At 34.5% G+C, this 27636-nt stretch overlaps 1 protein-coding gene across 1 annotated transcript in view; it reads right to left on the reverse strand.

The window, feature by feature from the left end:
• Nucleotides 1-1050: 1050 nt before the first annotated feature.
• LOC136037069 (GPI ethanolamine phosphate transferase 1-like) overlaps nt 1051-27636 on the reverse strand; it is a gene marked incomplete at its 3' end in the record, with an annotated part of 39183 nt that continues 12597 nt past the window's right edge. Inside the window, 6 exon segments of the mRNA XM_065719507.1 lie at nt 1051-1205; nt 7081-7303; nt 9679-9900; nt 17742-17923; nt 23425-23552; nt 26784-27015. Of these exon segments, the coding sequence (XP_065575579.1) occupies nt 1051-1205; nt 7081-7303; nt 9679-9900; nt 17742-17923; nt 23425-23552; nt 26784-27015 (1142 nt within the window).

The following is a 27636-nucleotide window of genomic DNA, read 5'->3' on the forward strand; positions in this document are numbered from 1 at the left end:
GTGGGTACAAGTTTATTTTGTAACCGAGTGTAGCTCAGGGACAAGCGCTTTTGTTCGTGTGCTAAGGGATAGGGACCGATATACTTCGCTCTCATTTTTTTTCTACCATTTTATATTTTTTTTCTCATTTTTCTACCCTGCTGTAGCAGAGTGAATTGATGCTCCACTTGGCAATAAGGGGCCCGGGGTTCAATTCCCGCCGCAGTAAGGTTGGTTCAAAAGTTTGCTACTTCTCCCTGGAAAAAAAAGATACAGCAACTGAAATGTCGATTTGACGTCCTATGCGCCAGCAATGGCTCTGGAGAATATTTATCCTTTTATATGAGCCGTAGTTCGTACTTTATTAGGTTTGCAGCTACCAATGTGAAAATGATTTACGACCATGGTTACTCCAAAGGTGGAATTTTGATTTCATCCCGCCGCCATTTTCGAGGAGTTTCAAGCTCTTTTTCAAAATTCTCAAAATTGTTTAAGCAATAGGCTTTTATTATTAAGATGAACCTAATAATAATTATTATTCTTGATTAATCTTTAAATGAAAAATGTCTCTCGTTTGACAATCTTCTTTCAAACCGTGTTTCGGTTACTGAGGGCTATAGTTTGTTCTTAACTGGACTCAAGCTACTGCTGCAACCATAATTGTAGTGTGATATATATATATATATATATATATATATATATAATATATATATATATATATATATATATATATATATATATATATATATACATAATATAAGAATATATGTACATATATTATATGGTATAAATGTAATTATAATATATTATATAACGTAATATAATTATATAAATTATATAACAATATATTAATTTATCAAAAAACATTACTAATAAACACGTTTTAGGTCCTTTTTTACCGACTTAATGTTAATTCAGCAATGGCAATCACGGCAATCCATAAGATTATTAATTGAACTTCTCATAGGTCGAAATCTAGCCCTCAAAGGACCAGTTACAGATTAAACACAATTTTCTTTTAAACTAAAATTTGAGCACAAACATGCTCAAATTCTCCAATTAAAAACTTACCAGTAACGAGGACCCAAACATAACAGCAAAACAATCTTGGGCTGTCACATCTATGAGGCTAAAATGACATTTTCCTGGAATTCTAGCCAACACAAACCCCCAACTAACAACTGGGACTAAGGCATAAAATGCATATTGTAGAGGCGCTTTCTCAACTAAAAAAGAAAAGGTTCCCGATATGATGAATCTATAATATATAAATTACAAATAAAAATATCAAATTTATAAGCCTATATAACGAAAAAAATAGCTTATGGATATAGACCAGTCTATATATCCTGAACTGGGGCGAGGGGGGGGTACCTTGAACGAGGCTGTTCTTAGATAGAGACTAGGCGTACTTTAGTATCCGACTTTGTAAAAAAATGGCTATAGGATATATCACCCTCTGTCCAGTAAAAATCGATTTTTCGACATTTATATAACGAATGGATACAACAACTGAGTTTGAGAATTGATATGAACGACAAAAAAGAAATATTCGAAGCTGGTAAAAGCACAATCAAATAGTTTTCTACCAAAGCCGTCAGCTGTTGGAAATCTCAAGAAAGTCCTCCTATTAAAGAATATGACCTTTCTAATTAAATAGTATTTTTTTAATCTTCTTTTGGTTTTCATTTTCAGGGAAACCTAGTTTTCTTCTTAATCTTTTTTTGTGCATTAAGATCCCTATAATGGATTTTTTTTTAGTTTCAAGCCGACTGGAAATTTTTGCTTGGGCCTTTCGGGGTATGATGTTGGGGGCCATAAACCTCAAGTGTGGAAAAATAAGAGAGGATAAAAATAGATAAGAGAACATTTTTATAAAGTACATACAGCCGTTGGATATTAATAGGGTGCACTCATGCACCGACGGTACTGTCATCAGTTGGATAAATCGGGGAGCTACTTGCCCTTGGGAGCCATGATGTAAGTCATGCTTTTGATTCTGTAATTCACCCGCATATCCAAACTAAGGACGCTGTATCAAGGACGCACTGTTCTAATCGGTTTCCTGTATTTTAGAAGGTATAGATTCATCTTGTGTTACATATGCAGATGTTGTCTTCAACCCAAGCCATTCGGCTCTGGCATTTTAACAAAATGGTTCCATTTTGAGTCGAAAAAATTAAAATATAAATCTCAAGTTTAACGTTAAAAAGTTAGTTGTCGTATTATTTCACTAGAGCTCAGTTCCCAAAGGATTTAAAGTTGATCACGATGCAGTTCCAGTTGCTCCTAGGCCGAAAATGACATATTTTGGCCTCCAACTTTTAACGCAACCAGAAAGTTCCGCATTCGTCGTTTACAGCGCCAGACCTGCAGTGCCTATGGCAGCATAGTATCCAATAAACTTCATTTTAATTGCCAGCTACAAGCTAAGCTTGTAACGCATGCGCGCTTCCAAATTTTCTGTACCTTGTGCCCTTTTGGCGTACCTTCGCGGCAACAGAAGTAAAATAAATCTGGTAAATTTACTACCGGTATATAAAGTATCTCCTTGGCTTAGCACCTTAAGCAAGTAATCCTTAGGCCACTACAAGATATGATATTATAGACCCTAATGCTACCATCGGAAGATGCTATGAAGCTTATAATAAACGAATCAATAAACATACATGGTGTTCCGTCTTAAAACAGTAAAGGGAACGCGTTTCTATTTTGTAATTATTATTCTTGTATTTTGTTATCAATTTCGATTTTGTTTTATTTGTTCTTTTCCGTCTTTCTCTTTTGTTGTATTATACTCCCTTTGTTATTGTATTTACAACAGATCATAAATAAATTAAATTCAATATTGAAAAGACAAAAAGTGAAAATGTCTCTTAAAAAAATAAAGAAAAAAAAAAAAATTCGACCGATCTGTAAAAAACACCAATTTCACAGACAGCTCCAACTCGTGATAAAAATTATCCTATTTAGAATAAATGAGAAAAAATTAAAATATAAACTGACTTAAGGAGACAGCCTTATAAATTGTACGCATCCATTGAATTATAATGTTTAAAAAAAAACACAACTTTTTAAGAAATGAAAAAAAACATTCAACCAAATTTAAAAAACAACAATTTCACTGCACACTCTAAATTGTAACGTAAATAATCCCATTTAAATTGCAAGAAAGGATAAACAGAGTTCAGAATTCTTTTTTTGATGAAGTACACGCAAACAGAATCTTCCTGCTTATGCACTAGAAATGATGGCTGTTCTTTTTTGACGTTTCTTAAGGGCTTTTCTGAATAACAAATCTAGGAAGACTTAAAAGAATTTAACTTTCAATTACGAGCCGGAACTCGCTGTGTTACGACATTTGATCACTTTCGCTTCGCAACCATGGACCATCTTCAGTCAGACCATAGCTTTATTGCGATAACGGTTTATTGATTTTTTCGAAGTGAAATGAGTGAAATGAACAAATAATTGTTCGGTCCCATAGCATGGAAATGTTTGTCTTAAAAAAGAAAGTAAAACGATTTAAGAAATTGCTCCAAGTCATGAAGTGTAACGTTTTGTATTTGTTTTACTGAAGAGGTTTAACCCCCTAATTCTTAAAATAACTAAAAAAATTATTTAAATACAATTATTCATTCTATTTTTTATTTTTATAATCTATTTCATTTATTATTTATTTGTTTATTTCATTTATCAATAGCATTCTTATTTGTTTGTTTTTTATTTGTTTATTTTAATTAGCATTTTCTATTTTTGTCGTCATTGTTTTCGTAGCCTGCTCTCGTATGTTTAATATTTGGCGCATGCCTGACTAAATTGTCGTATCTGATTTACCATAAATCAATATTGTACGATGGACAATACCAGTTTTGAAGCTTCTTCACATTCTTTTCATATCTTTCATATTCTTTTCAGTTATTACTCATTCATTTTTTTCATATCATTATTATTCATTATCGTTATTATTCATTTTCATATCATAAGTTAACTTCCGAGCTAAGAATAATACGTGATCGAGCAGACAAAAGTCCCTAACAACTACTAATAATAATTCAACAAGATAAATGTGTCACTATACGAATTATTACGAGAAAAATTCCGCACACGGTTACACAAAGTTAACACTTTTTTAAGCATTATTTACTAGCCAATTTAACAATTTATTTTATTTTTGGTCCTTCTTTTAACTAGCTAAGTTGATGTTGAAGTCTAGGACGTAACCAAGAGGTTCGCAGGGCCCACAACCCTTAAAATCCCGAATGTTCCTAATTTTTTTTGCATTTTTTATTCAAATTATAAATCAAAAAGTGCTTTTTAGTATCCCCCCCCCCCAAAAAAAAAAAATATGGTTGGACTATATGTTTCTTACGGGATAATATAGAAAAATTTATTGCAACACGCGAACAGGAGCCCACTTGAAAAACAAAAACAGAAAAAAAAAACACCCATATAGTACTAGCGCCACAAGTGTGTAGAGTGAAACATTGCGAAATTAAAATGCATATACAGCATTTTGGCCAACAACATGAGAAACGTTTACTGATGTTACGAAGAGAGGAAAAACAACAACAAAAAACAGACCAATTTTACGCAACATATAAAAATTCTGAGAAATTCGTAGAAATCGTGGGATTTAAGGGTTCCAGGACTCAAAATAAGTTCGTTTAATTGCGTACAAGGGCTGAGATAATTCCTTAATTTTCGGTTAATATGGGCTAGATTTAGTCTTTACTAGGTCACCTCGGACGACGAAACCATGAAAACAGCATAAGAAGGGGGCGATTAAAACTTTTTAGAAGTCCAAAAAATACCATTTTGGTGCAGCTATGCAGCCAGAGGATACACAACAAAGGTGACTGAACACAAGAAAAAATGTTAAAAACACAAGCTTCAAAGACTATTGCCACTAACGGTATAGAGTGATACAGAGGAAAATTAAAAATACTAAAATAGCCATTAGGAAAGCAATATTAAGAATTTAAATGGGTACCTGAAGAAATCTGGGGAAGGTAAACAGGAAGGGTGTGCGAAAGCACAGGATGGTTGGCCCCCAGCCCCCCATTGCACTTCCTGGCTGAAGGGCCAAGAAACGGAGATCAGCACCGCCGGTAGTGACTGTAAAGTCTAATGCCGTATCCTTTACCTTTACCTTTTTATTAAGAAACAACTTCGAGTGGTATACAAACCAGAGCTAAGAGCCCATATGGCACTTGTGACGAGGTCGGAAGAGCCAAGAGCTCATATGGCATGAGCACTAGGAAAATTTTAAGAATCAATAGATTAATTTAAAAGGAAAATCAGGGGCTTAATGCCGGTTGGGATTTAAAATAAGAGCTCTGAGACACGAGGTCCTTCTAAATATAAAAATTCATTAAAATCCGATCACCCACTCGTAAGTTAAAAATACCTCATTTTTTTATAATTTTTCCTCTTCTTTCAGCCCCCCAGATGGTCGAATCAGGGAAAACGACTTTATCGTGTCAATTTGTGCAGGTCCCTGGCACGCCTACCAATTTTCATCGTCCTAGCACATCCAGAAGCACCGAACTCGCCAAAGCATTGGACCCCCCCTAACTCCCCTAAAGAGAGTGGATCCAGTCCGGTTATGTCAATCACGTATCTATGATATTTGCTTATTCAACCCACCAAGTTTCATCCCGATCTCTCCAGTCTAAGCGATTTCCAAGATTTCCGGTTTCCCCCTCCAACTCCCCCAATGTCACCAGATCTGCTCGGGATTTAAAATAAGAGGGCTGAGACATGATTTCCTTCTAAATATCAAATTTAAAAATACCACACGAACGGTCATCCGTTTTTAAGTTAAAAATACCTCAATTTTTCTATTTTTTCCGAATTAACACCCCCTCAACCCCCCCCCCCCCATAGAAAGCGGATTCAGTCCGGTTATGTCAATCACGTATCTAGGACTTGTGCTTATTCTTCCCACCAAGTTTCATTCTGACCCTCCTCTCTAAGCGTTTTCCGAGATTTTCGACCCCAACTCCCCCCAATAACACTGGATCCGGTCAGGATTTAAAATAATAGATCTGAGTTACGAGGTCCTTCTAAATATGAAATTTTATTGAAATCCGATCACTCCTTCTTAAGTTAAAAAACCACAATTTTTCTAATTTTTCAGAATCAACCCTCCCCTCAACTCCCCCTAAGAGAGCGAATCCGTTCCGGTTACGTCAATTACGTATCTAAAACCTCTGCTTAATTTTTCCCACCAAGTTTCATCCCGATCCCTCCATTCTAAGCGTTTTCCATTATTTTAGGTTTCCCCCTCCAACTCCCACCAACATCACCAGATCCAGTCGGGATTTAAAATAAGAGCTCTGGGACACAATATATTCACAAATATTAAATATCATTAAGATCCGATCACCAGTTCGTAAGTTAAAAATACCTCATTTTTTCCAATTTTTCCGAATTAACCGTCCTCCCACTCCTCCCCACCCAAAATGGTCGAATCGGGGAGACGATTCGACGATTCAAGCCTATTTCTAATTTAATCTGGTATGGTCCCTGATACGCCTGACAAATTCCATCGTCCTAGCTTATTTGGAAGTGCCTAAACTAGCAAAACCGGGACCGACAGACTGACAGAAATTGCGATCGCTGTATGTCACTTGGTAAATACCAAGTGCCATAAAAACGCAAAAAGCTCTCAACAACCCATGCTAACTAATCTATTATAAACAAATTCTTTTATATGTTGAAGTAGAATTTGCTGCACACCAATTTTGTATTTTCCATGGCAAGCTCTAGTCAGCTTTTAACTATTCCAACGAATAACCGCGTTCTCGATGGCGTCAATCCACGAACCTTTAGAGGGGAGTATGGTGATGTATTTTTTTAAATATTGGGAGGCCAATGAGTAGTTTTCCATCTTCGGCATGAAAATGTAAAAAAACGCATATTCAATGAAAATAATGCAAGAGATACTTTTCAAAATCTAGAGAGGTTGTGCCCCCTGCCCTCCCCCAGTTGACAAAAAGATAAAATTATTAACTATATTGATTAGATAACACCATCTGGTGACTGAGCTGAATAAATCTTAAGCAAATAATTCAGATTTATATTCAATCTACTTACAAAACAAATAAAGTGCTTGGAAAACTCCAAGAGCTACGAATATTAGTTGTATATTACGGTTTGGAGTCATCTTAACATTGCCCAAGATTATACAATGAAGAGTATAGGCTATCCACCCAATAAATCCAAGAGTGGCTACAGAATAAAGCCACAAACTGTCGTAACGATGGTAGTAATCAATACCCGAACTGGATATCAGATGGAGCTCTTCGCCAGCTTCGATCTATAAGGAAAAAACCATTAATAGTGGCAAGTATGGTAAATGATGCATAAAATGAAAACAAACCATTCCGCACAAAAGGGACACCCACCCCTAGGGCCCCAAATGAATAAACCAAATTAAAACTTGCTTATTGCTTCTGATAGTAAAGATCAAAAGCCAAATAAGAGATTGCTTATTGCTTCTGATAGTAAATATCAAAAGCCAAATAAGAGATTTACAACTAGATTAGAAATCGGTACTATACATGGTTGCCCTTCAGGGGTGGGGGTAATTCGAAAAGCAAAACTAATAAAAGAACCAGTCTCACCACGAAGAAGTTTCAAGTGCCACAAAATAAGCGAAATTTGCGATATTTCAGACAAAACTTTTTTGAACACTCAATTCCCTCCCCTGATTAAAAAGAACACATACACACAAACCCCATACTTTATTAAGTTTTAATGTTTCACTATCTGTCTTGGCTTTACTCCATTTAGTCATGGCTCTCAAGTCTTTCATCACTTCCACCAAGTTGATTTTAATTTCAACTTAGTGGAAGTGATGAAAGACTTGAGACCCATGGCTAATTGGAGTGAGGCCAAGACAGATAGTCTCAGTGAAAGGTAAAGCTGGCATAACCCTTTTACACAATTGTAAAAAAAAAATTTAATTTCAATTGCGATGTTTCAGGCAAAACTTTTTTTGATAAAGTTAAAAAAAAAAAAATAAAACCAAGAGATCCAGGATAATTTTCAGCCAGTTGAAAAAACGAAGCGAAAAGACAAAAACAGATATTTCGGCAAGGACCTTCGCAAAGCCGTCCTCAGTGCTCAAACACAAAAAAAGGAAAACAAAACAAAAACCAACAACTAAACTTTTGAAGTGAAGCGAAACAAAGCAGAACCCAAGCTGGAATATGTGGGTTCTTATGGGTTTGAAGTCTCAATCCAAAAGTTTAGTGTTTTTTTTTTTTTTTTTTTTTTTTTTTAAAGACTGATTCGGTTCAATTAGAAATAAATGAAAATAAAAAGGTGATCTTAGGTAACGAGACGATAGACCTTGTGGATGTTTTTATTTAGCCGGGGAGCATTTTTTTTTAACGGCGGGGACGCAGTGAAGATATGGAAAGTAGAATAGGCTAGGAGGAGCGTTTTTTTTTGTGCGGATGAAAAAAGTTTTGAAAATAAGTTTTGTAGAATTAGGATACAAGAGGAAACAGTAATGAGAGTGCTCTCGCATGACTCTGAAATCTGAGATTTCAGTAGATGTACTAAACTTTACTGGATGTTTTACAGAGGATCTATTGTAAGGACATCCTTGAACAGGGTTCAAAGATATCATAAGAGATGATTGAAAGGGAGCAGAAACTTCAGGAGAGGGATTGAAAAAAGAAGCTCAGAACAGACTGAGGCATGGTCTCCGGGGTATGTATTGCCTCAGGAGCGTGCATGACCTCAGGGGTGAGTATTACTTTCAAGCGGCATGACGCTATGATGAGTTTGATGAGACTCATAGGTATATATGACCTCTTAAAAAAGTAAAAACCGAGAAACAGAACTGTGATAATCAGACCCTTTCCCCTACATCCATTTCGCTTTTTTTCTTTTTTTCAGTTATTGTTTTTCGTTTTCTATTTGGCTTTTCTTTTTTTTTATTATTTTCCGCACCAAAGACAGCTTAGTGGAGGTCTTTCTATTTTGTACACAAGGTAAAACTTTAACATCTATTTTGTTTGCTTTATTATTACGTCTAGCCAGTATACAGGGGCTTAATTTGTTATAGGACAAGGGAGCAACTGCCCCTCCTAGATTTTTGTGCCCCAGACCCCAGTTTGCGCCAACTCACCCAGCTGAACTTTAGTTTCTTCCAAAATCTTGTCGAAACTAAGATAAACCTGCCTAATTCAAGCATCAATAGAAACGGATCAGCTTTTTTAGTACATGTTTACCTTTATAGTACTATGAAGTACCTTTAGTGCTAAATAGTATTTTTATGGTATCAAATAGCTTATTTTTTAGTTTTAATGTCATTTTCACTTGATTTGGGAAAATTGGCTCCAATTTCGCCCCCCCAGATTTTGACGAAATTAAGCCACTGCCAGTATAGTCACAGAACTAATTTAGTTATTTATATGTATTTATGCTTATTATTATACTATTTATTTTGTAGCTATTTTAGCCATTTTTTAATTATATGTGATGTTTCAGTCACGCTGCACGCATTCATTAGATAGACAAGAAGACACATCTATAATGTTTTTTCAAGAAAAGTTGGCTTAGAAAACCATGAGGCGTTCAAGAGAAGCTCAGATATCAACTGCAAATTTTGAGATAGCTTAGTTGAGACTACAGGAGGCAAAAATCTCATGAATGTGAAGTGGAAAATGCGAAACTTACAGCTTGCTTATAAAATCCTCTATCGATTAAATTCTGGACATCTGTCACAGCATAATGAGAGTCAGCAAGTGGGGGATAGGCGCTGAAAGTAAACGAATAAGTTGTAGCTTTCTTTTTTTCTTCTAAAGATTTAAACTGTTCATACATTTGTTCAGCGTTGCCAAGCATAGCTATAGCGCGATACTTCATATCGTCCACCAAATGTTCAGCTCGTAAAAATCCCTGAAAACATGAAGAATAAAAACATTTTTTTCACACCAATGTTTGTGGCACCGTTGAAAACTTGATGATTAGGGTGCTGCTAGTTTTTCCATTTGTTATTGAGGTGGTGTTCTTTATTAGTTTTACTATTAGACAAATCTATCAAAAAAATTACTAAATGTATAAAAAACGAAGTATTATTAATTTTATCGATTAATATTAACGATTACCATTAATTACCAATTCATAAAATCAATTACTGCTAGTGATACTGCTACTCCCTCATAAAACGCCGGAAGTGGGGGGGGGCAGCCCTCCCCGGAAATTTAGGATTAAAAAGTAATTAAAAAGAAACCAAAGGGAAAGAAAGCAGAATATGGAAAAACCATGAAAAAAAATGTGTGTTGCCCCATTGTTGGCTGCCTGCCAATAGATTTTGACCCTTAATAAGAAAAATATTAGTTCTAACTTGTGACTGAGTGACCCCTTTCCAGTTTTCCACAAACATTTCTCCTATATCATTTGGCTGGAGTAAAAAGAAAAATAAAAAAAATATATATACTTTTTTATAGTAATGAATGGTAAGTAAATTACGATTATTGTCAGTAACGGAAGTATATGAGCCTAACTACTGATAACATTAAATCAAATAATCAGCTTTTTATGATGATCCTAAATATGTGTTTTTTTTTAGTAATCAGTGCAGTTATTAGTACTGTAGTAGTAGTAGTAGACAGGTTTAATAGCAAAAACCTTGGCAGCTATCGCTGATTTGCGTTTCTTTACAACATATTCAAAATCAAACTACACTTGTCAATATAAATCAAACTATAAACATTAACTCTTATTGTACATATCGACGAAAACTGGGACGAAAGAATTACCCTATCGGTTTGTTCTTGCTTTAACGGGAGCTAACTTATCTTACTTTCTCGTTCTTGATGGTAGAGGTTGATCAGGTAGAATGTCAAGGTTCTGAGATTTAGAAAGCAAGAACTTTCCAAAACTCATTATCGGAGTTTCATACCGGTTTTGGAGTGACGGCAGTCCAAGCACTTCCAGAGCCTTTTATATATATAAAAAAAACAAGAATTGTTCACATAATTATAGAAAATAAAAGGAAAACAACTTAATACGGGGCAATTTTGGTAAAAATATGCCGTCAACTTTTGCTTGCATTGCAAGACTACCCATCAGCTGATACAAGAAAGCCACACTAATCAGAAATGTTTCCCCTGAACGGAATGTTAGGAATTTCTTAATTTTCCCCCTGAACGGATACATTTTTTTGTGTCTTAATATCACTTTTTTTTCCAGGAGTGATTGTATTTATCTAGTTGTCACTTTGAAAAAGATCTAATTTTTTACAATTATGAAGTATAAAGAAGTCAAATATATGTACTTTTTTGCATTCAAAATTAAATCAAAAATATTGAATTAAAACTTTTTATTTGATTTTCTTAATCTTAGTTTTAATGTTCTATATTGAATGAAAATACTTCGATAATCTGTTACTTTTTAGAAACACTGAGTCTAAAGGCATTAAATGTTTTGGCGTTTGATAACCAAGTCAAAACTGTCAATATTGTTAAAAAATTCCTGTCCAACGCTTGACCATTGCTAAACAGAACTGAATGCAGGGAGTTTATATCTTAGTTTTTGTAAGTAGACTATCGTTTTGTATATCTTTTGTAATTACTTACTGTTTTCATTTTTATATACTTTTACTTTAATTTACATACTTTTTCTATTGCCTATAGAAAAAAAATTGTCTCTAAGCCTCATTAAATAAAAAAACAAGTTTTTCAACTGAAAGTAACGACGAAAATTAAAACTTATAACGAGCAGAAATTATTACGTATATGAGGGGGTTCCCCCTCCTCAACACCTCACTCTTCACTCTAAAGTTTTACGGTACTTTAAAAAAGTTACTTATTGCTCTAATTAGACGAGCCTTGTGTTTAAAGAGTCGTTTTTAAAGAATTCCGACAAAATTTTAACTTTAGCGTAAAGATCCGGTCTTGAAGAGGGGCGAACCCCCTCATATACGTAATAATTTCTCTTCGTTTTATGTTTTAATTTTGCTCCTTACTTTCATTCGAAAAAACTCGTTTTTCAAGTACATCAGGATACCTGGCTCCACCTCCACGGAAAAATCCCCCTCCCTACAGAAATATCCTCTGGGCAATTCAATTCTGGTGAAGACTTACCCCAGACAATCACCTATAATATCTCCACGCGTAAAATTGAATCGGTAAAGAGAAAACAAGACATATAATGAACATTCGTATTGAAATTCTAGCAAATTCTTCAAGTGTAAAATTTCTCCTAAAAAATTCACACCCTGGAAACTTCACTCTCCATGGAAAATTCTCACCGTGCAAAGTCATCCCATAAAAAGAACTCATCCTCTTCTCCCCACCCAAAAATGTATCCCCCTCACTAAAGAAATATCCTCTGGGCAATTCAATTCTGGTGAAAACCAACCCCAGACAATCACCTATAATATCTCCACGTGTAAAATTGAATCGGTAAAGAGAAAGCAAGACATATAATAAACATCCGTATTGAAATTCTAGTAAATTCTTCAAGTGTAAAATTTCTCCTGAAAGATTCACCCCCTGGAAACTTCACTCACCATGGAAAATTCTCCCCGTACAGAGTCATCTCATAAAAAAAAACTCATCCTCTTCTCCCCACCCAAAAAATGTATACATACATCCCAATAACAAATACTATAAGTAAACAATGGTCAAATTTTATAACTTAAAAATCATTCCCCAGGATTTGTAGGGGGTCACTTTTTCTCCAAAGGCATAGTTATTGGGCCTCTCAACTATGCTGAGCAAATTTTGATCGGACGATTTTGGGAAAAAGTGGTGAAGAAGGGTGCCTAGTGGCCCTCCAATTTTTTGGTACTTGAAAAGGGGACTAGAACTTTTCATTTCCGTTAGAATAAGCCCTCTCCCGAAGTTCTACACCGACTGGGTCGATACGATCACCCCTGAGAAAAACAAAACAAAACAAATAAATACGCATTCATGATCTTTCTTCTGGCACAAATAATAAAATTGCACATTTTTGCGGATACGAGCTTGAAACCTCTACAGTAGGGTTCTTTGATATGCTGAATCTGACGGTGTCATTTTCATTAAAATTCTTTTCCGCTTTTTTTTCAAAAATCAGACAAATTTTTTCAGGCCCGTAGCATTTGATGGGTAGGACTAAACTTAATGAAACTTATAGATTTAGAATCACCATATTAAGCTAAATCTTTTGATATATCTATTGGTATCAAAATTTCGTTTCTTAGAGTTTCGGTTTCTATTGAGCCGGGGCGCACCTCACTTACAGTTCGTTACCAAGAACTGTTTGATTACCCATAAAAATCTAAATACTGAAATACTGATCTTTTTTCTGCGTTGCCAAAAGTATTGTATTAATAAAACCTTATAGTTTCATGAAATGTTATTAAACAAATAGAAAGGTTTTTTCAACTAAAGTTAGGAGCAAGTTTAAAACTTAAATTGAAATTACATTGTATATAAGGGGAACTGCCCCCTTCCAACACCTTGCTCATTAAAGAAAAGTTTTTTAGTGCTTTGAAAAATATTTTTTTTCCAATAGTAAATTTTCTTTAAAAACTTGGACAAAGCCAAACTTCACAGTAAAGAGTAAGGAGGAGACAGCCCCCTTCATATAGAGAATAATCTGTTCAAATAGGTTGCAAATCTGTTACTTGCTTTCAGTTCTAAAGTTCCTTTTTTAACTTTATTTATGATTGTTTTCCAAATCAAACCCAGGCCTAACCAAGATATAATTTTGAGGTACTGGTCCCTTAAATCCCTAGTTAATTGCTTTTAAAATGTATAAATCAATAACTGTACGTTGATTTAATGTGCTACGTTTAAATGTGAAGTTTCAATTTTAGATAAAATTGAAATATATTTAAAAAAATTCGGCGATGAATAGCAATTTTGGTAAAAACTCCTTGTTAATATTACTACCAAAGAATTTCGGTTGGATGAAAAGGAGTATTATTGTTTGTATGAATGGGGATTCTGTGGGACCTTTGATTTTCTACATAACCGAATCCATAACAATCTCTACAATAGTATTTTCTTATCGATAAACACATTGCATACATTTGTTTAAATACAATGAAGTACTTCATATAAATAAAAAAAATATTACAATTCCTAGCAGTATTTGCCACCCCAAAGAAATTTCCAGGATAAGTTAATGATGGCCTCCCTTACCTTTTCCACCTCTTTGCTGGTAGAAATGGGAATTTAACATTTTAGCTGTATAGAGAATCATTTTAATTAATTCGTACTCCCCCTACCTCTTTCAACATTCATCTGAAGCCTCATGAAGAGCAAGCAACTTGTCCATTAAAGTGTATTTTTTGGGGAATCTACGTAAACAATGATTCACACCCCCCCTCGTTATAGCTGATGCCCAATCACTAATCATCAAACGTAGCCTAATTCATTACAAATAAATTCAATCACTTGGCTGAATCCAGTACTGCCACCGTGTGGCATTACATCTTTTGCAACTAAAAATACAGGTATGACTGGTATGGCTGGTACAGGCTAAAAATATAGGGTGCCTAAAATATAGGAATTCGCACTTTTAAATCACTTAGCTTCTCAGAATTTTAAATTGATGGCAAATTCGTCCTCTTTGCGGTAAAGTCATAATTTGGAACCCAAAAATGGCAGAAAACAAGACTTTCCCCTAGTCCAATTCCGTATGTTCACTTAAAACAGAGCTTTAAATTTACGGCTGAATGAGTTCCCTTCAAATTATCTGGGACCTTTGTTGATATAATCACCACTGGAAAAAAAAGAAACAACAAAAAACAAATAAACATGTATCGACGATGTTTTTTTTCTGAAAAAAAAAAAAAATGCAAAATACCACATTTTGACGATTATATGTTGAAACCTCTACGGTAGGGTTTCCTGATATGATGTTTCTAACAAAAGGATTTTCAATAAGATCGCTTGCTTATTGGGGTGTTTTCCCTTTTTTTCAAAAATCAGGCAAATTTTCTCGAATTTTTGGTTCTGGGTGGTTAACAATAAACTGAAAGGATTTTATATACGTAGAATCAGGATAAAAAGCCAATATTGCCAGTGTAGCAATTGTCATGAGAATTCAATTTTTAGTTTTGGTAAATATTTACAAAAGTCATTTTTTACTTCCATTTTTTTTTATCATAGACTATTTGATAAGATTCTCTTGGGACGAAAATTTATGTCAACCTTTTCATTTTATTCAGTTGAATACGACAATAATGAGAAAGAGAGTCACAGCAGGATAGATAAGTTTAAATTTTGTTTTTCTTTCGGTATTCTATTTTTTTAGTGTCTGAATATATAAGGGATTTAAGTTCGAGGGAGGGGGGGGGATTTTCCCGTTTTGAAAGAGGTACATTTTACATGGTCGTTATAAAATCAAAATGTGGTATATATGCAGGCAGGGTGATTTTTGAGCATCTCTACTCCTTCTGTAAACTATCCTAAGATGTAAGAAATTACATAAAGATATCTGTTATAATCTACCCATAGCGATAAATCTTTCTGTATTTTTGGTTTGAGACTGATTTTCTTTTAAGATTAAATGCATAATAATTAAATATTAGAGTGCTGAAATAAATTGATCTCTTTATGAGGAATCTTTTTCGTTTAAAATTTACTAAAAAATTTAAAATTTCAAATTTACTAAAAAAATTTTTGTTTAATTTCGTATGCAATTTGATTGCTTTTTATATGAGAGTTTTTTCCTAAAAGTGTTTAAAAATAAACTTATTACTACGAAAATACATTCTGAAATATATTCACTGTCACCCAACCCCAACTGCTATTTCTGCTTCTCCCCCCCCCCCCTGGAAAAATTTCTGCTGGCATCCTTGTATTCCATCCCAATCTATTTAAAGCCTCCCTCTTTACACCTTTCCGAGAAATTAAAATTTATTACGAGTGTGGAAAGAAGGAGGCTTTGAAAAGATTGGAATGGAGGAGGAGCTGGCCTAGCTGTGTTGACCTCAAGCAGCTTGTTTTTGAAGTGAGTTGTTAGTAGTATTAGTAGTAGTAGTTAATTTAATGAATTATTAATTAATTGTAAATGTTAATATTAATATTAGTTGATAAATTTGATAATTTTTTTTTCTGTTTACGATACCACCATACCAATCTGATAGAGCGGTATGGAGGAGCTGCATGGGCAGCCGTGTTTGCAAAGCTTCCATTTACGAAGTACACCCGAACCAACCATAGTTGCTCTTATTTTTGACATTCTTCCTAGACAAACTATAAAATTAGATTAATACCCGGTTTTGAAAGTATTTAGTACCAAAATTCGAGAAACGGTGTTTAGTAGAAATACTCACACTCATGGTGGGTATGCCATTTTGGCCGAATCGGCAAGGGTATGCCATCGCCAAGCTTCAAACCAACCACAAGGCTAGGTGCAAGTGGACCATTACAGTGCGCCTAAGGACAACGGCATGTCGCCAGTTGCCTGGGCCAATATCTCACAGCTTTAGGCTTTTAGTAAACAGTTTCTCCAATAGTAATTTTGCAGCTCTATTGGGGCTAAAAGACATTAGTGACGAAATACAGGGCATCAGTAGTGTTCGAACACAGGAACTCCTGTATACTAGACACGACCAGATTACAATAGTATGCATAAGGAAAATGTCTAGGACCAACACCTTACAGACACAGGTTTTTGATAAGCAATTTCTGAAATTGTAATTTTTCTGTTTTATTGTAAGCGAAAGAAGATTTTATTTCTTTTTTATTTAAAGTAACAATAAACTTTTTTTCTGTAATTCACACCTATGCAATTGGAAAATACAATTGAGCCAAACATAAATAATATACGCAATCAGCAGGCTGAAAACCTTCATGGCTATCCTGGCAAATTGTAATACTGAATCAATCATCAGTAGATTAGAACCGAGGACTTTATGGGGTTTAGGGAACTGAAACTCCCATTACCGTTATAAAGCTCACATACCAGTACACACTACGTTACAAATCATAGAGCACATATCACATTTTAAGATCACTTTTGCTTTCTAAACGCACAGTAATGGTTTTGAATATAAATACAGGTTATGGAATCTAGCAGGTAGCCTCTTAAACAGGATGAAAAATTAATCTACTAACTTAATACATTCATTTGGTTACTGGCTCATCTTGTCAAGGGCCTTACTTTTAAAGCATCTATATTCAAAAAAAAAACATCTTTCGACTGCTTTTCACTTTGACGACAAGGTTTTGATTTTGATTTTATAAAACAATCTTATTTTATAGAAGAACTTGAAATTATAAATGCTATTCTATTTTCATGTTTGTATTTAATCGAAGAACAAAAAATATAGATGACTTTTCTGAAAACAGTAAACACCAATTTAAATGGAAATCCGTTCCGAAGATTGCAGACGTTAATAGCAAAATTATGAAACTGTAATCGATTTTCTAAAAATAGGTCAAAAAGTAGAAAAACAAACATTGTCCCATTCTCATGAACGGTCTGCGTAGCGTTGGTACCGATCTTCTGATTATCTGCCATCAGCCGGGAGTGCAATGCGAAGTTGAAGGCAAATCATCAGACACTTCCCGTGTTTTCACCCCAATTTCTCCGGGTACCCATTTAGAGCTCTCTGGCCGAGCTTACAGAATAACACCGCTGACTCCCAGTCCAAACCAAAAAACCGACGACACTAGGAATCAAACTCCTGTAATTTAAAATTTATCCTACTTTGTTTTTTTCTTCTTTTTTACGAAGAGGCATTAGCTTGCTGCAGTTTTTCATACAATAAATGAATAAAATAAAAGATGAACCTTAGAATTAACTGGAAAATTTATTCCAAGGACGGCAGACATGAGTGGTGTTAAGTCAACTTGATTACAGTCTCGTCTAACGCTGTGCAGACTCAAAGAAGGTATTTTTGGTTTGTAAAAACCTGCACCCCACGCCACAAAAGGGGTATCTGTTTCTGACGGGTCTCCTGCACCATGTGAACCTGTAAAAAAACAATGATATTGCCAGTTCACGAGAATAAGAAAACTGATTAAGTCTTGTATCGACTAATAGTAAAGGTTGCTATTAGGGGCTAACACAGGTTAACATAGATTTTAGATCTCTATACAGTGAGGAACTATATTCATTTTATTGATTACTTAATGTCAATTATTAACAAAATCTTAACTACCACATCCCCTCCAAACGCCATTGCATGATATGGAGGAGAAATAATAAAAAAAATCAACAAAGCAAATTAAAAATATAATTTAAATCAACCTCAGTAGAGCAAAAAAAAAACAACACACGGATAAAACATAAGGTGGTCGCAGTGGTGATGGACATAAGAGGAGATATAGCTCCATATAAGTGGAGAGGTCCCATGAAGCTTAAACGGACAGTTGAAGTTTTTGCTTAGTGATTCTCATTGAGTTCATTGATGTGCATCATGGTGTTGTGCATACATTTATGCAAACTGGAATTATTGGAGAGAAGCATTGGGGAGGTAAAATTGAACTTGCGTAAGTATTTGGATTGGTTTATAAGTTTCAGTATCAACCGAACAGAACTGTTCACAGATTGAAATCATGCGCATCTTTGTTACTTTGATATAAAACAGTTCGTGGGAACGAACTGTTCGTATGGAGTGGCTCGGCCCCCATTGTAACCAAAACTTAAAAAAACAGTAGATCAAAAGAATTGGCTTTTTACGCTGATTTTTAACATATACAATTTATTAAGTTTACCTTTTACTCGTTAAAACCTAAAATTCCCCCGATTCTCTAAAAAGAAGGTGACATCCCCAAAGAGTCAAGCAATCTTAATGAAAATCATCCTATCAGATTTAGAATACCAGAGAATACCAGTGTACAGGTTTCAAGTTCCTCTCTACAAAAAAAAAAAAAAAAAAAAAAAAAAAAAAAAAAAAAAAAAAAAAAAAAAAAAAAAAAAAAAATGTATTTTTCCCGGTGGATGTGCCTTTATTTTCCCTTTTTTCCCCATGGGTGAGCTTATTGAACCAAGGAATCTAGAAGATCGGAGGAGGGCTCATTCGAACGGAAAAGAAAATTTCTAGTGCCCATTTAAAGCGACCAAAAAGATTGGAGGGCAAGTAGTCACCCTACTTTATCCCCTTTTCCCCAAAGACACCCCGTCAAAATTTTGAGACTGGGAAGGAAGGCAATTATCCTTCCCTCTAAATTATAAAATGTTCCATTTTTCATTGAAACAAAATAAAAAGAACACCCCCCTGAATCTTCAAAAATACCTTTTTTGCGTATACTTTTCCCTCTGTCGAATTTTGACAGCTTTTCGAAGCTTTAACAAAGGACAAGTTCAATATAACGGCCCCTTTCTCTAATGAGATTAAATAAAAAAACAAGTTTTTTAACTGAAAGTAAGGAGCGACATTAAAACTTAAAACGAACAGAAATTACTCCCCGCTCTTCCCGCTAAACGTCCCGCTCTTTACGCTAAAGTTTTACTCTTTCTCTCAATTCTACTTTATAAAACAGTAAATAACTTTAACGTAAAGAGCGGGACGTTGAGGAGGGAACAGCCCCTTTCATACACGGAGTAATTTCTGTTCGTGTTAAGTTTTAATGTCGCTCCTTACTTTCAGTTAAAAAACTTGTTTTTTTTTATTTAATTTCTGAACGTTTTTGAATTAATGCATGTTTGATTTTGGCTCTCTGCGAATGATTAATTAAAACAAAATTTGCGTATTAACTTTTTTTTTTGCTAAATGGCTTTCTCTTAGTTTTGATCGGACGATTTTGAGAAAAAGGGTGAGGGAGGAGGCCTAGTTTCCCTCCAATTTTTCGGTTACTTAAAAAGGCAACTAGAATTTTTAATTTTGAACGAACGTTTTTATTGCTAAAAAATAAAGGTAACTTACAAATTAACCTACGTAACGAACTTCTATATTCTTATATTTAAATTATGTATATGAGGGGGGTTTTCCCCTCGTTAATACCTCGCATTTAAACTAAAGCTTTAATTTTGTCCCAATTCTTTAAGATTGACCCCTGAATCACAAAGGCTGTAGAATAAATAGTTGAAATTACTAAAAATACTTTAGCATTAAGAGCGAGGTATTTAGGAAGAGATGAACCACCCATGTGCTTAAAAATCTCTGTTCGTTTTAAGTTTTAATGCTGGTCCTTACTTTCAGTGGAAAAAAACCTTTTTCATAGTTATGTTTTCATTGTTGTTTTTTTTTTAAATAGTACTAGAAAATCCTGCACCCCCTTCATGGAATTTCTCTTCTCCCATGACAAATTTCTCCGAGGGTTGATCCTCCTACGTAGCCCCCTCCTCTCAACCCCCCCCTCCCCAACCAAAAAATCCCCCTGAAAAGGTCTGTACACTTCCAAATAACCACTACTGTATGTAAACGCTGGTCAAAGTTTGTAACTTGCAGCCCTTCCACCGGGGACTGTGGGGGAGTAAGTCAGCCCCAAAGACATAGTTATTATGTTTTTTGACTATGCTGAACAAATTGACCATCTCAAAATTTTGATCCATTGACTTTGGGAAAAAATGAGCGCGGGAGGGTTCCTAGGTGCCCTCTAATTTTTTTGGTCACTTAAAAAGGGCACTAGAACTTTTAATTCCGTTAGTATGAGCCCTCCCGCGAAATTCTAGGATCACTTGGTCGATACGATCACCCCTGGGAAAAAAACAAAACAAACAAACAAACAAATAAACACGCACCCGTGATCGGTCTTCTGGCGAAAAATACGAAGTTCCACAATTTTGTAGATAGGAGCTTGAAACTTCTACAGAAGGGTTCTCTGATACGCTGAATAGGATGGTGCGAGTTTTGTTAAGATCCTATAACTTTTAGGGGGTGTTTTCCCCTATTTTCCAAAACAAGGCAAATTTTCTCAGGCTCGTAACTTTTGATGAGTAAGACTAAATTTAATGAAACTTATATATTTAAAATCAGCATAAAAATACGATTCTTTTGGTGTATCTATTAGCATCAAAAATTCTGTTTTTTAGAGTTTCGTTTACTATTGAGCCGGATCGCTACTTACTACAGTTCGTTACCACGAACTGTTTGAAAAATGACAGCCTACTTATACGTAAATATTCATTTTTTTTAAGAAAATATTCAGAATAAAATTGCTGAATAAGGTTAACGGCAGAAAAACAACACAATAAACTGGAATATGGTAAAACAACAAACGAAAAATGAAAGGAGGAACATGAGGAAAGAAGAAGTACATTTTTTGTAATGTGGAAAGATTTATATTATCAGGGAAACGTCAAGTTTCTAAATTGCTTAACATCCTGATTCGGGTTCCGAATTCAATTCAAGAAATAATTATGCGGTTCAAACGCTTTCAGAAAGAAAAAACGGAACTCTTTTGGCCTAGTTTGAACAATACAATAAAGCGTATAAAGGAACGAAGTGTCGTCTTTCATAATCTAGATCTAGAAAGTGTGTATTGTATTAAACAAAATCAACCCTTAATCACAAATTTTGATCGGGCCGCAAAACCATGGTACAAACTGTCTCCATCAGCTGTTGCAGCAATTTAGTGGTGATTCATTTAAAGACTATTTAATTAATAGTCGATATCCCCTGTCTTTTGTTAACTATTTTACAGCTTTTTTTAAATTAATAATAACTAATAAAAATTATTAATAAAAATAATTAATAAGAAGTACCCTTTTCAAGTAACCAAAAAAATTTGGATGGCCACTAGGCACCCTACTACGCCATTTTTTTTTTATTTCATATGAAAGGGACTGTCCCCTTCTCAACGCCTGGCTCTTTCTGCTAAAGTTGGACTCTTTTTCTCAACTGTACTTTTTAAAACAGTAAAAAAATTTAGCACAAAGAGCCAGGCGTTGAGGAGGGGACAACCCCTTTCTTATACGGAATGATTTCTGTTCATTTTAAGTTTTAATGTCACTCCTTACTTTTAGTTGAAAAATCTTGTTTCTTTTATTTAATATTTTAAAGGAGCTAATTTCATTGGAAATTCAAAGTTGTAGTGCCCTTTTTAAGAGTCAAAAGTGATTGGAGGGCAATCAGCCCTCCTCTTTAGCTCATAATTTTCTAAAGACTTCTAATCAAAATTTTAGATAACCATTTTGTTCAGCATAGCTGGAAGGGCTTGTAACTGTAACTCTAGGGCAATTCCTACGTCAAACCTCACAGTTATGCCATTTGCCCATTATGTTTAAAAACTAAATGTTGCCTAAGTAGAATAAATTAAAAGGTACTCTGTGTATGCTGATTATATTAGAAATTGTTGAAAATTTTCTCCAGCATACAAATAGCAGGCCAAACTATAAATTCTTAAAGAAAAACCGTAAAGATTTAAACTATTACTTTCTTTTTCCCTGAAAAGATTATGCAAATATAAAACGAATAGAATTTTCTCTAATTTCTCTATCTACGGAATCACTTTTAAAATTTGCTTTACATTTTTTTTTTCGATTGAAAGATATGTGGAAAAGGTATGCGAAAACATTAAGTCATTAAAATTTAGATTTTCCAAAAAAAATAAAATATCTAAGTTTTGCCTTATTTAAGGTTTGGCGGATTATTCTGAAGCTAATCATCCTAATGATAAAAGTATCTTGCTTCAATTTAAAGCACTAGACTTGCTACAAAATCCCGTGTTTTTGCAAGAATATCTTGCTTCAACAAAACTAGTGCCCGAAATAGAGGTTCCTTTGAGGAGAATTTCTTATCCAGATAAGTATAAATTATTCCAATAGCATCCTTTTTTAAGTGTATCAGTCTCATTAATAGACTATGTTGGCTTGATCATGTACAGAGAATTTTCAAGGACACATTATCAAGCAAGTGCTTCCACCTACTCCTTTGCCAGATCTGAGTAGGCAACCAGGCAGTCCATTAAGTAATTGATGGGTAACTGTCATTGACCCTGTTGGCGTATTTCGTAAATTTGGCAGAAGATGAGAGATCCGCTGACCCTCGTTTGCCAAGGACCTAGTACAAGATCGCGAAAGATATAACAACCATACGCAGTCTTCTAGATACCGTTGAGGTGTTCGCATCTGGTTTTGCAACGAGTGCAAGTAAAAGAGTAACATGACAGCCTTTGAGCCGGTATACTTTCACCATTCTAGCCCCGTTGGCTACAACACAAACCTAGAATATAAGAAGCCATAGATTCAACTAACACAGATGGAAATATCACACATTTCGCTCTTAAACCAAAAATATTTCAAGTTAGTAATTATCGACAATATAATTACTATACAAATTATACACAAATACAAGTAATTATACACAGGTCATTATACACAAGTAATTATGCGCAAAAAGGAACGTAAACAGGGAGAGGACTTTTGGACCAATACTCCTCATCCTAGATCTCAAGACTTTAAAACTTTCCCTATTTTTTCATTCATTTACCTTGTACGTATTTTTAGCAGTTCCTGAAGTGTCCCCCGTCAACAGAAACTAAGAATAGAGATGCACAAAATTTTTGCAAGACTCTGCAACAAACTTACCCCAGTCAGTCATTCCATGATCTGAAGTGAACAAAAATGCTGTTGCATTATCACCATAAAAATTATTAACTTGATCTTCTAATTCCTTGACATGGTCGTCGACAAATCGCAAGTTTTCCAAGTATTCTCTGAAACGAAGTTGAAGATTTATAAAATTTCCTTAAAAACTAAAGTAACTAATGCGACTTGCCTGTCTCTATTAACAGAGTCTGAGGAACTTCATAACAGGGAAAAATCTTATAAAAAAAATCTATAATTAGGCCAAAACTGATATTCAGATACAGAGACAGTCCCACACACAGAATTTGGTTAGAGATTGGGGGGGGGGTGTTCAGCAAAAAAGCCCTGAAAAAAATATAGCTGGATTACATAAAAAATTAGGAAATAGCGGTGAGAAGCTCAGGATGTGGAGGAAAAAAAAAACTGGCCCAAAGCCCCTACCACTGTACGCAAGTGCCTGTGCATATACGCATTAAGGAATTATTTTTTGATAGACAGGTTAATAGGTAGAAAAAAGTAAGTTTTACGCCCAAACATCCAATTCCTCAAATTACAAAGTATTTTCCAAAATGCTAAGTGGGGGGGGATGGTGGACTCAACTCTCAACTTTGCAGCATTTCCAATAGGTTTCAGTGATACAGTGTGCTCTAAATTAGCAGTGCTTTTGATGTATCTAGTCCTCTTCATTGTGACAAAATAAATGTGTGGGGTAGAATTTATAGAACTCTAGTACTTACTACTAGTAAGTCAGTTCCTTAATTTGAACTTCTCAAACTCATAACTTCAAATATATTTTATGCCGAATTTCAATAGTTTTCAATAAAACTAATGCATAATAAATCCTAATGGTATTCTGTGTTTTAATTAAGCACTGAAAAAACCTGAACATTTTTTTTTAATTAGCCTGAAAAAGACTAGTTTACAAGCTTTTTAAACTGCCTCTGCACCCAGCACGAGTAGCTAGATTTTTCTCCAAAGAAGTATTCCAGGGCAGATCCGAATATTTCAACTTCATACCCAGATCCTTTATCAACGAAAAAAAGTTCAAAAATATATAAATAAAACAATTTAACACATAAGTAGAAAATGCGAAAGAATCATAAACACTACCCCCCCCCCCCAAAAAAAAAATATTTTTCAAGGATTGTGCCGGTAAAAATTCTTATATTAAAAAGCTACACAAGCAGCTAAATTTTTCTCAAAAGAAACACTCCAGTGTCGATGATTGAAAAAAACTTCTTTTCTTCTCCGTTCAGCGATCCAAGCAGCCTACATAAAAAAAATCAAACATTTTTATTTCATGACCGTTTCCAAGTAACAGACAGCTGATTGTACAAAAAATGTGAGCTACTCTGCAATGCACCACACTGGAATTTTTCTTTTAAATTTATTCTTTAAAGATTTTGCTTGAAAAATTCTTATGTTAAAAAGCTAAAAATACAACAAAAAGAGGTGAAACTCAATGAAAAGACAGCAAACAAGACTACAGCCAGTAGAGAGAAAAGATGAAAGACTAAAACAACGCGGATATTTCGCCTGTATGCAAACTAGGCGTCCTCAGCACAAGAGAAACAAAGATAGACAGAAAAAAAAAACACTAAAACTAAAAAACAAATAAAACCACCACCAATATTAATAAATACAATTGTCGCAACCGACCCAGTAGAGAAAAGAAGCTATTAAATTACTTCAATGAGAACATCAAAGCAACTGGAGAAAAAATTAAAAAAATTGAAACTAAGTTAACTATTTTGTTGCGAAATAATCCTCTAGTTAGCTATTACTGAAGCAACTCTTTTTGGTCCAGTAGGTAATCTAGTCTCCTGGTGATTATGTAAAACCTTAATTCATTTATTGACAACTGCTTCATTTTTCAAAAAAGAATTATAAACTGGGTCAATATTTAAATTTCCCATGTCCCTATTTATTGAAAGATTAGCAAACACATGTTTTTAATTTCTATAGCCTCCCTCGTCCACTAAGAAAAACCCCTATCATTAGAAGTAGCCGTGGCCTCATCAAATTGTATATATTGTTCAAGATGAAAGAACATATGTTCAGCCAGAGCCAAAACATGAGTTTTAGGAGGCTTACATAATTGTAGGGTTTTATTCTATTTAGTTGCGATGCTCAATAAATCTTTCAAGAAATTATTGGTGAGTTCTACCAATATCAAATATTATTAATTTTACCAGTATTAAAAAGCTACACAACAAGTTGAATTTTTCTTCAAAGAAACACTCCAGTGCCGAATATGGAAAAAAAAAAAGAAGAATTCTATATTTTTTACTATTTTCAAGCAATAGACAGCTGGATACGAGACAAATGTTAGTTTTTCAAAACTAGAAATTTTACTTTTAAATCTATTATTCAGACATTTTGGAAAAAAAATTCTTAGATTAAAAAGCTGCACCAGCAGCAGGATTTTTCCCCACAGAAACAGTCCAGAGCCGATGACTAAAAAAACATTCATTTCTTCTCCGTTGAACAATCACCATATAGGGGAAAAATATCAAATTTTATATTTTTTAGCGTTTCCAAGTAACGGACAGCTGATTGTGAGAAAAAATGTGACCTGCTCTTTATTAAAATGAATTTTTTTTATAAATGTATTCTTCAAAGATTTTGCTAGAAAAATTCTTATATAAAAAAGCTGCACGAGCAGCTGGATTCTTCTACATAAGCACTCCGGGTTGACGTTTGAAAAGAGAGATTCTTTTTACTTTTCTTCTTCTCCGTCTAACGATTTAAATATTGGGATAAAAAATATCAAATTCTATATTTCCTAGCGTTTCCAAGTAACGGACAGCTGATTGTGAGAAAAAATGTGACCTGCTCTTTACTGAAATGGAACTTTTTCTTTTAAATGTATTCTTCAAAGATTTTGCTAGACAAATTCTTATATAAAAAAGCTGCACGAGCAGCTGGATTCTTCTACATAAGCACTCTGGGTTGATGATTGAAAAGAGAGATCCTTTTTACTTTTCTTCTTCTCCGTCTAACGATTTGAATATTGGGATAAAAGAATCTAATTTTATATTTTTTGGTTGTTTCCGAGTTGATTGAAAAAAAAAAGAAAAGGAAAAAAAGAAGAGCCACTCAGTAGCACACCCGTAAAAATACTTTTAAACCGTTTCTTAGAATTTTGCGCTAGAATAATTCGTATACTAAAAAAGGCGTTGAAAAGAAAATTACCTTCTAAAAGAATAAGGCATTTAGCGTTTATTAAGGTCTCACTAAAATATTTGGTTCAACCTCAAACAGCCTTCTTTTCAATAACGCCAGATCAAATCAAAACCAGTGGAATAGGCTATTTACAAAAATCCATGAATAAATCTATGGCAAATTAAACACCATACCTTGAATGTGGCTTTTTTGAATGACCATTTGTGTCTAAGCCAAGTAAGTGAAGAAAGAACACAACTTTATCCCTTCGAACCATTTGCTGCAATGTCGCATTCTTTTGAGCACTAGATAAAAAATCTTTAAACTTGATAAATACCCATTCGTCCAATTTGTAAGCGTTAGTGCCAGTAAAATCTTCATCTTCTGGCGAGTAGGAATCAGTGAAAATATGGTCAACATTATGACCTGAAAGAAAATTAACATTATCACAAATGTTTAGATTCATCGAGTGAAGATAAATATCCCTATAACAAAACAATTTTAGTGACCCATACCACTACTACTACTAACAACTCACCACAACACCAAGCCGCCTGAGGCTAACATAGCTACGCACACTTCTTCTCCATCCCAATTTTTCGAAAACCTCCTTCTTTACACCCTCCCAAGCAGTTCCAATTTCATTTTTTCTTTCCTTACGACATCCTTCCACTCCAACCGAAAACGACCTGCTTTTCGTTTGGTCCCAGACATTTGTGCCGAAAAGGACAATTTAGAAATCTTTCATCTTTCATCTGCAGAATGTGCCCTAACCATCTCACTCTTTCTCTCATTATGTCCCTAGAAAGCGGGATTGAACCAAATTTTTTCGTAAAGCCTACTATTTGAAATACGATCTGTCAGTCGGGCACCCAACACAATCCGTAGGCAATTTCTCTAAGAAATCTTTCTCCATTTTTCGGAGCACCCATGCTTCAGAAGCATACGTGGCCAATGGCATCACTATAGCTCTGCTATTTTTAAGATTTGCTCTTCACTTACATTACCCTTTTGACTTTTACTAATATTTCTTTTTCTTCTTCCTAT

This window comes from Artemia franciscana, chromosome 16 (assembly GCF_032884065.1).
Source record: "Artemia franciscana chromosome 16, ASM3288406v1, whole genome shotgun sequence".
In the NCBI taxonomy this organism is placed as follows: Eukaryota; Metazoa; Arthropoda; class Branchiopoda; order Anostraca; family Artemiidae; genus Artemia; species Artemia franciscana.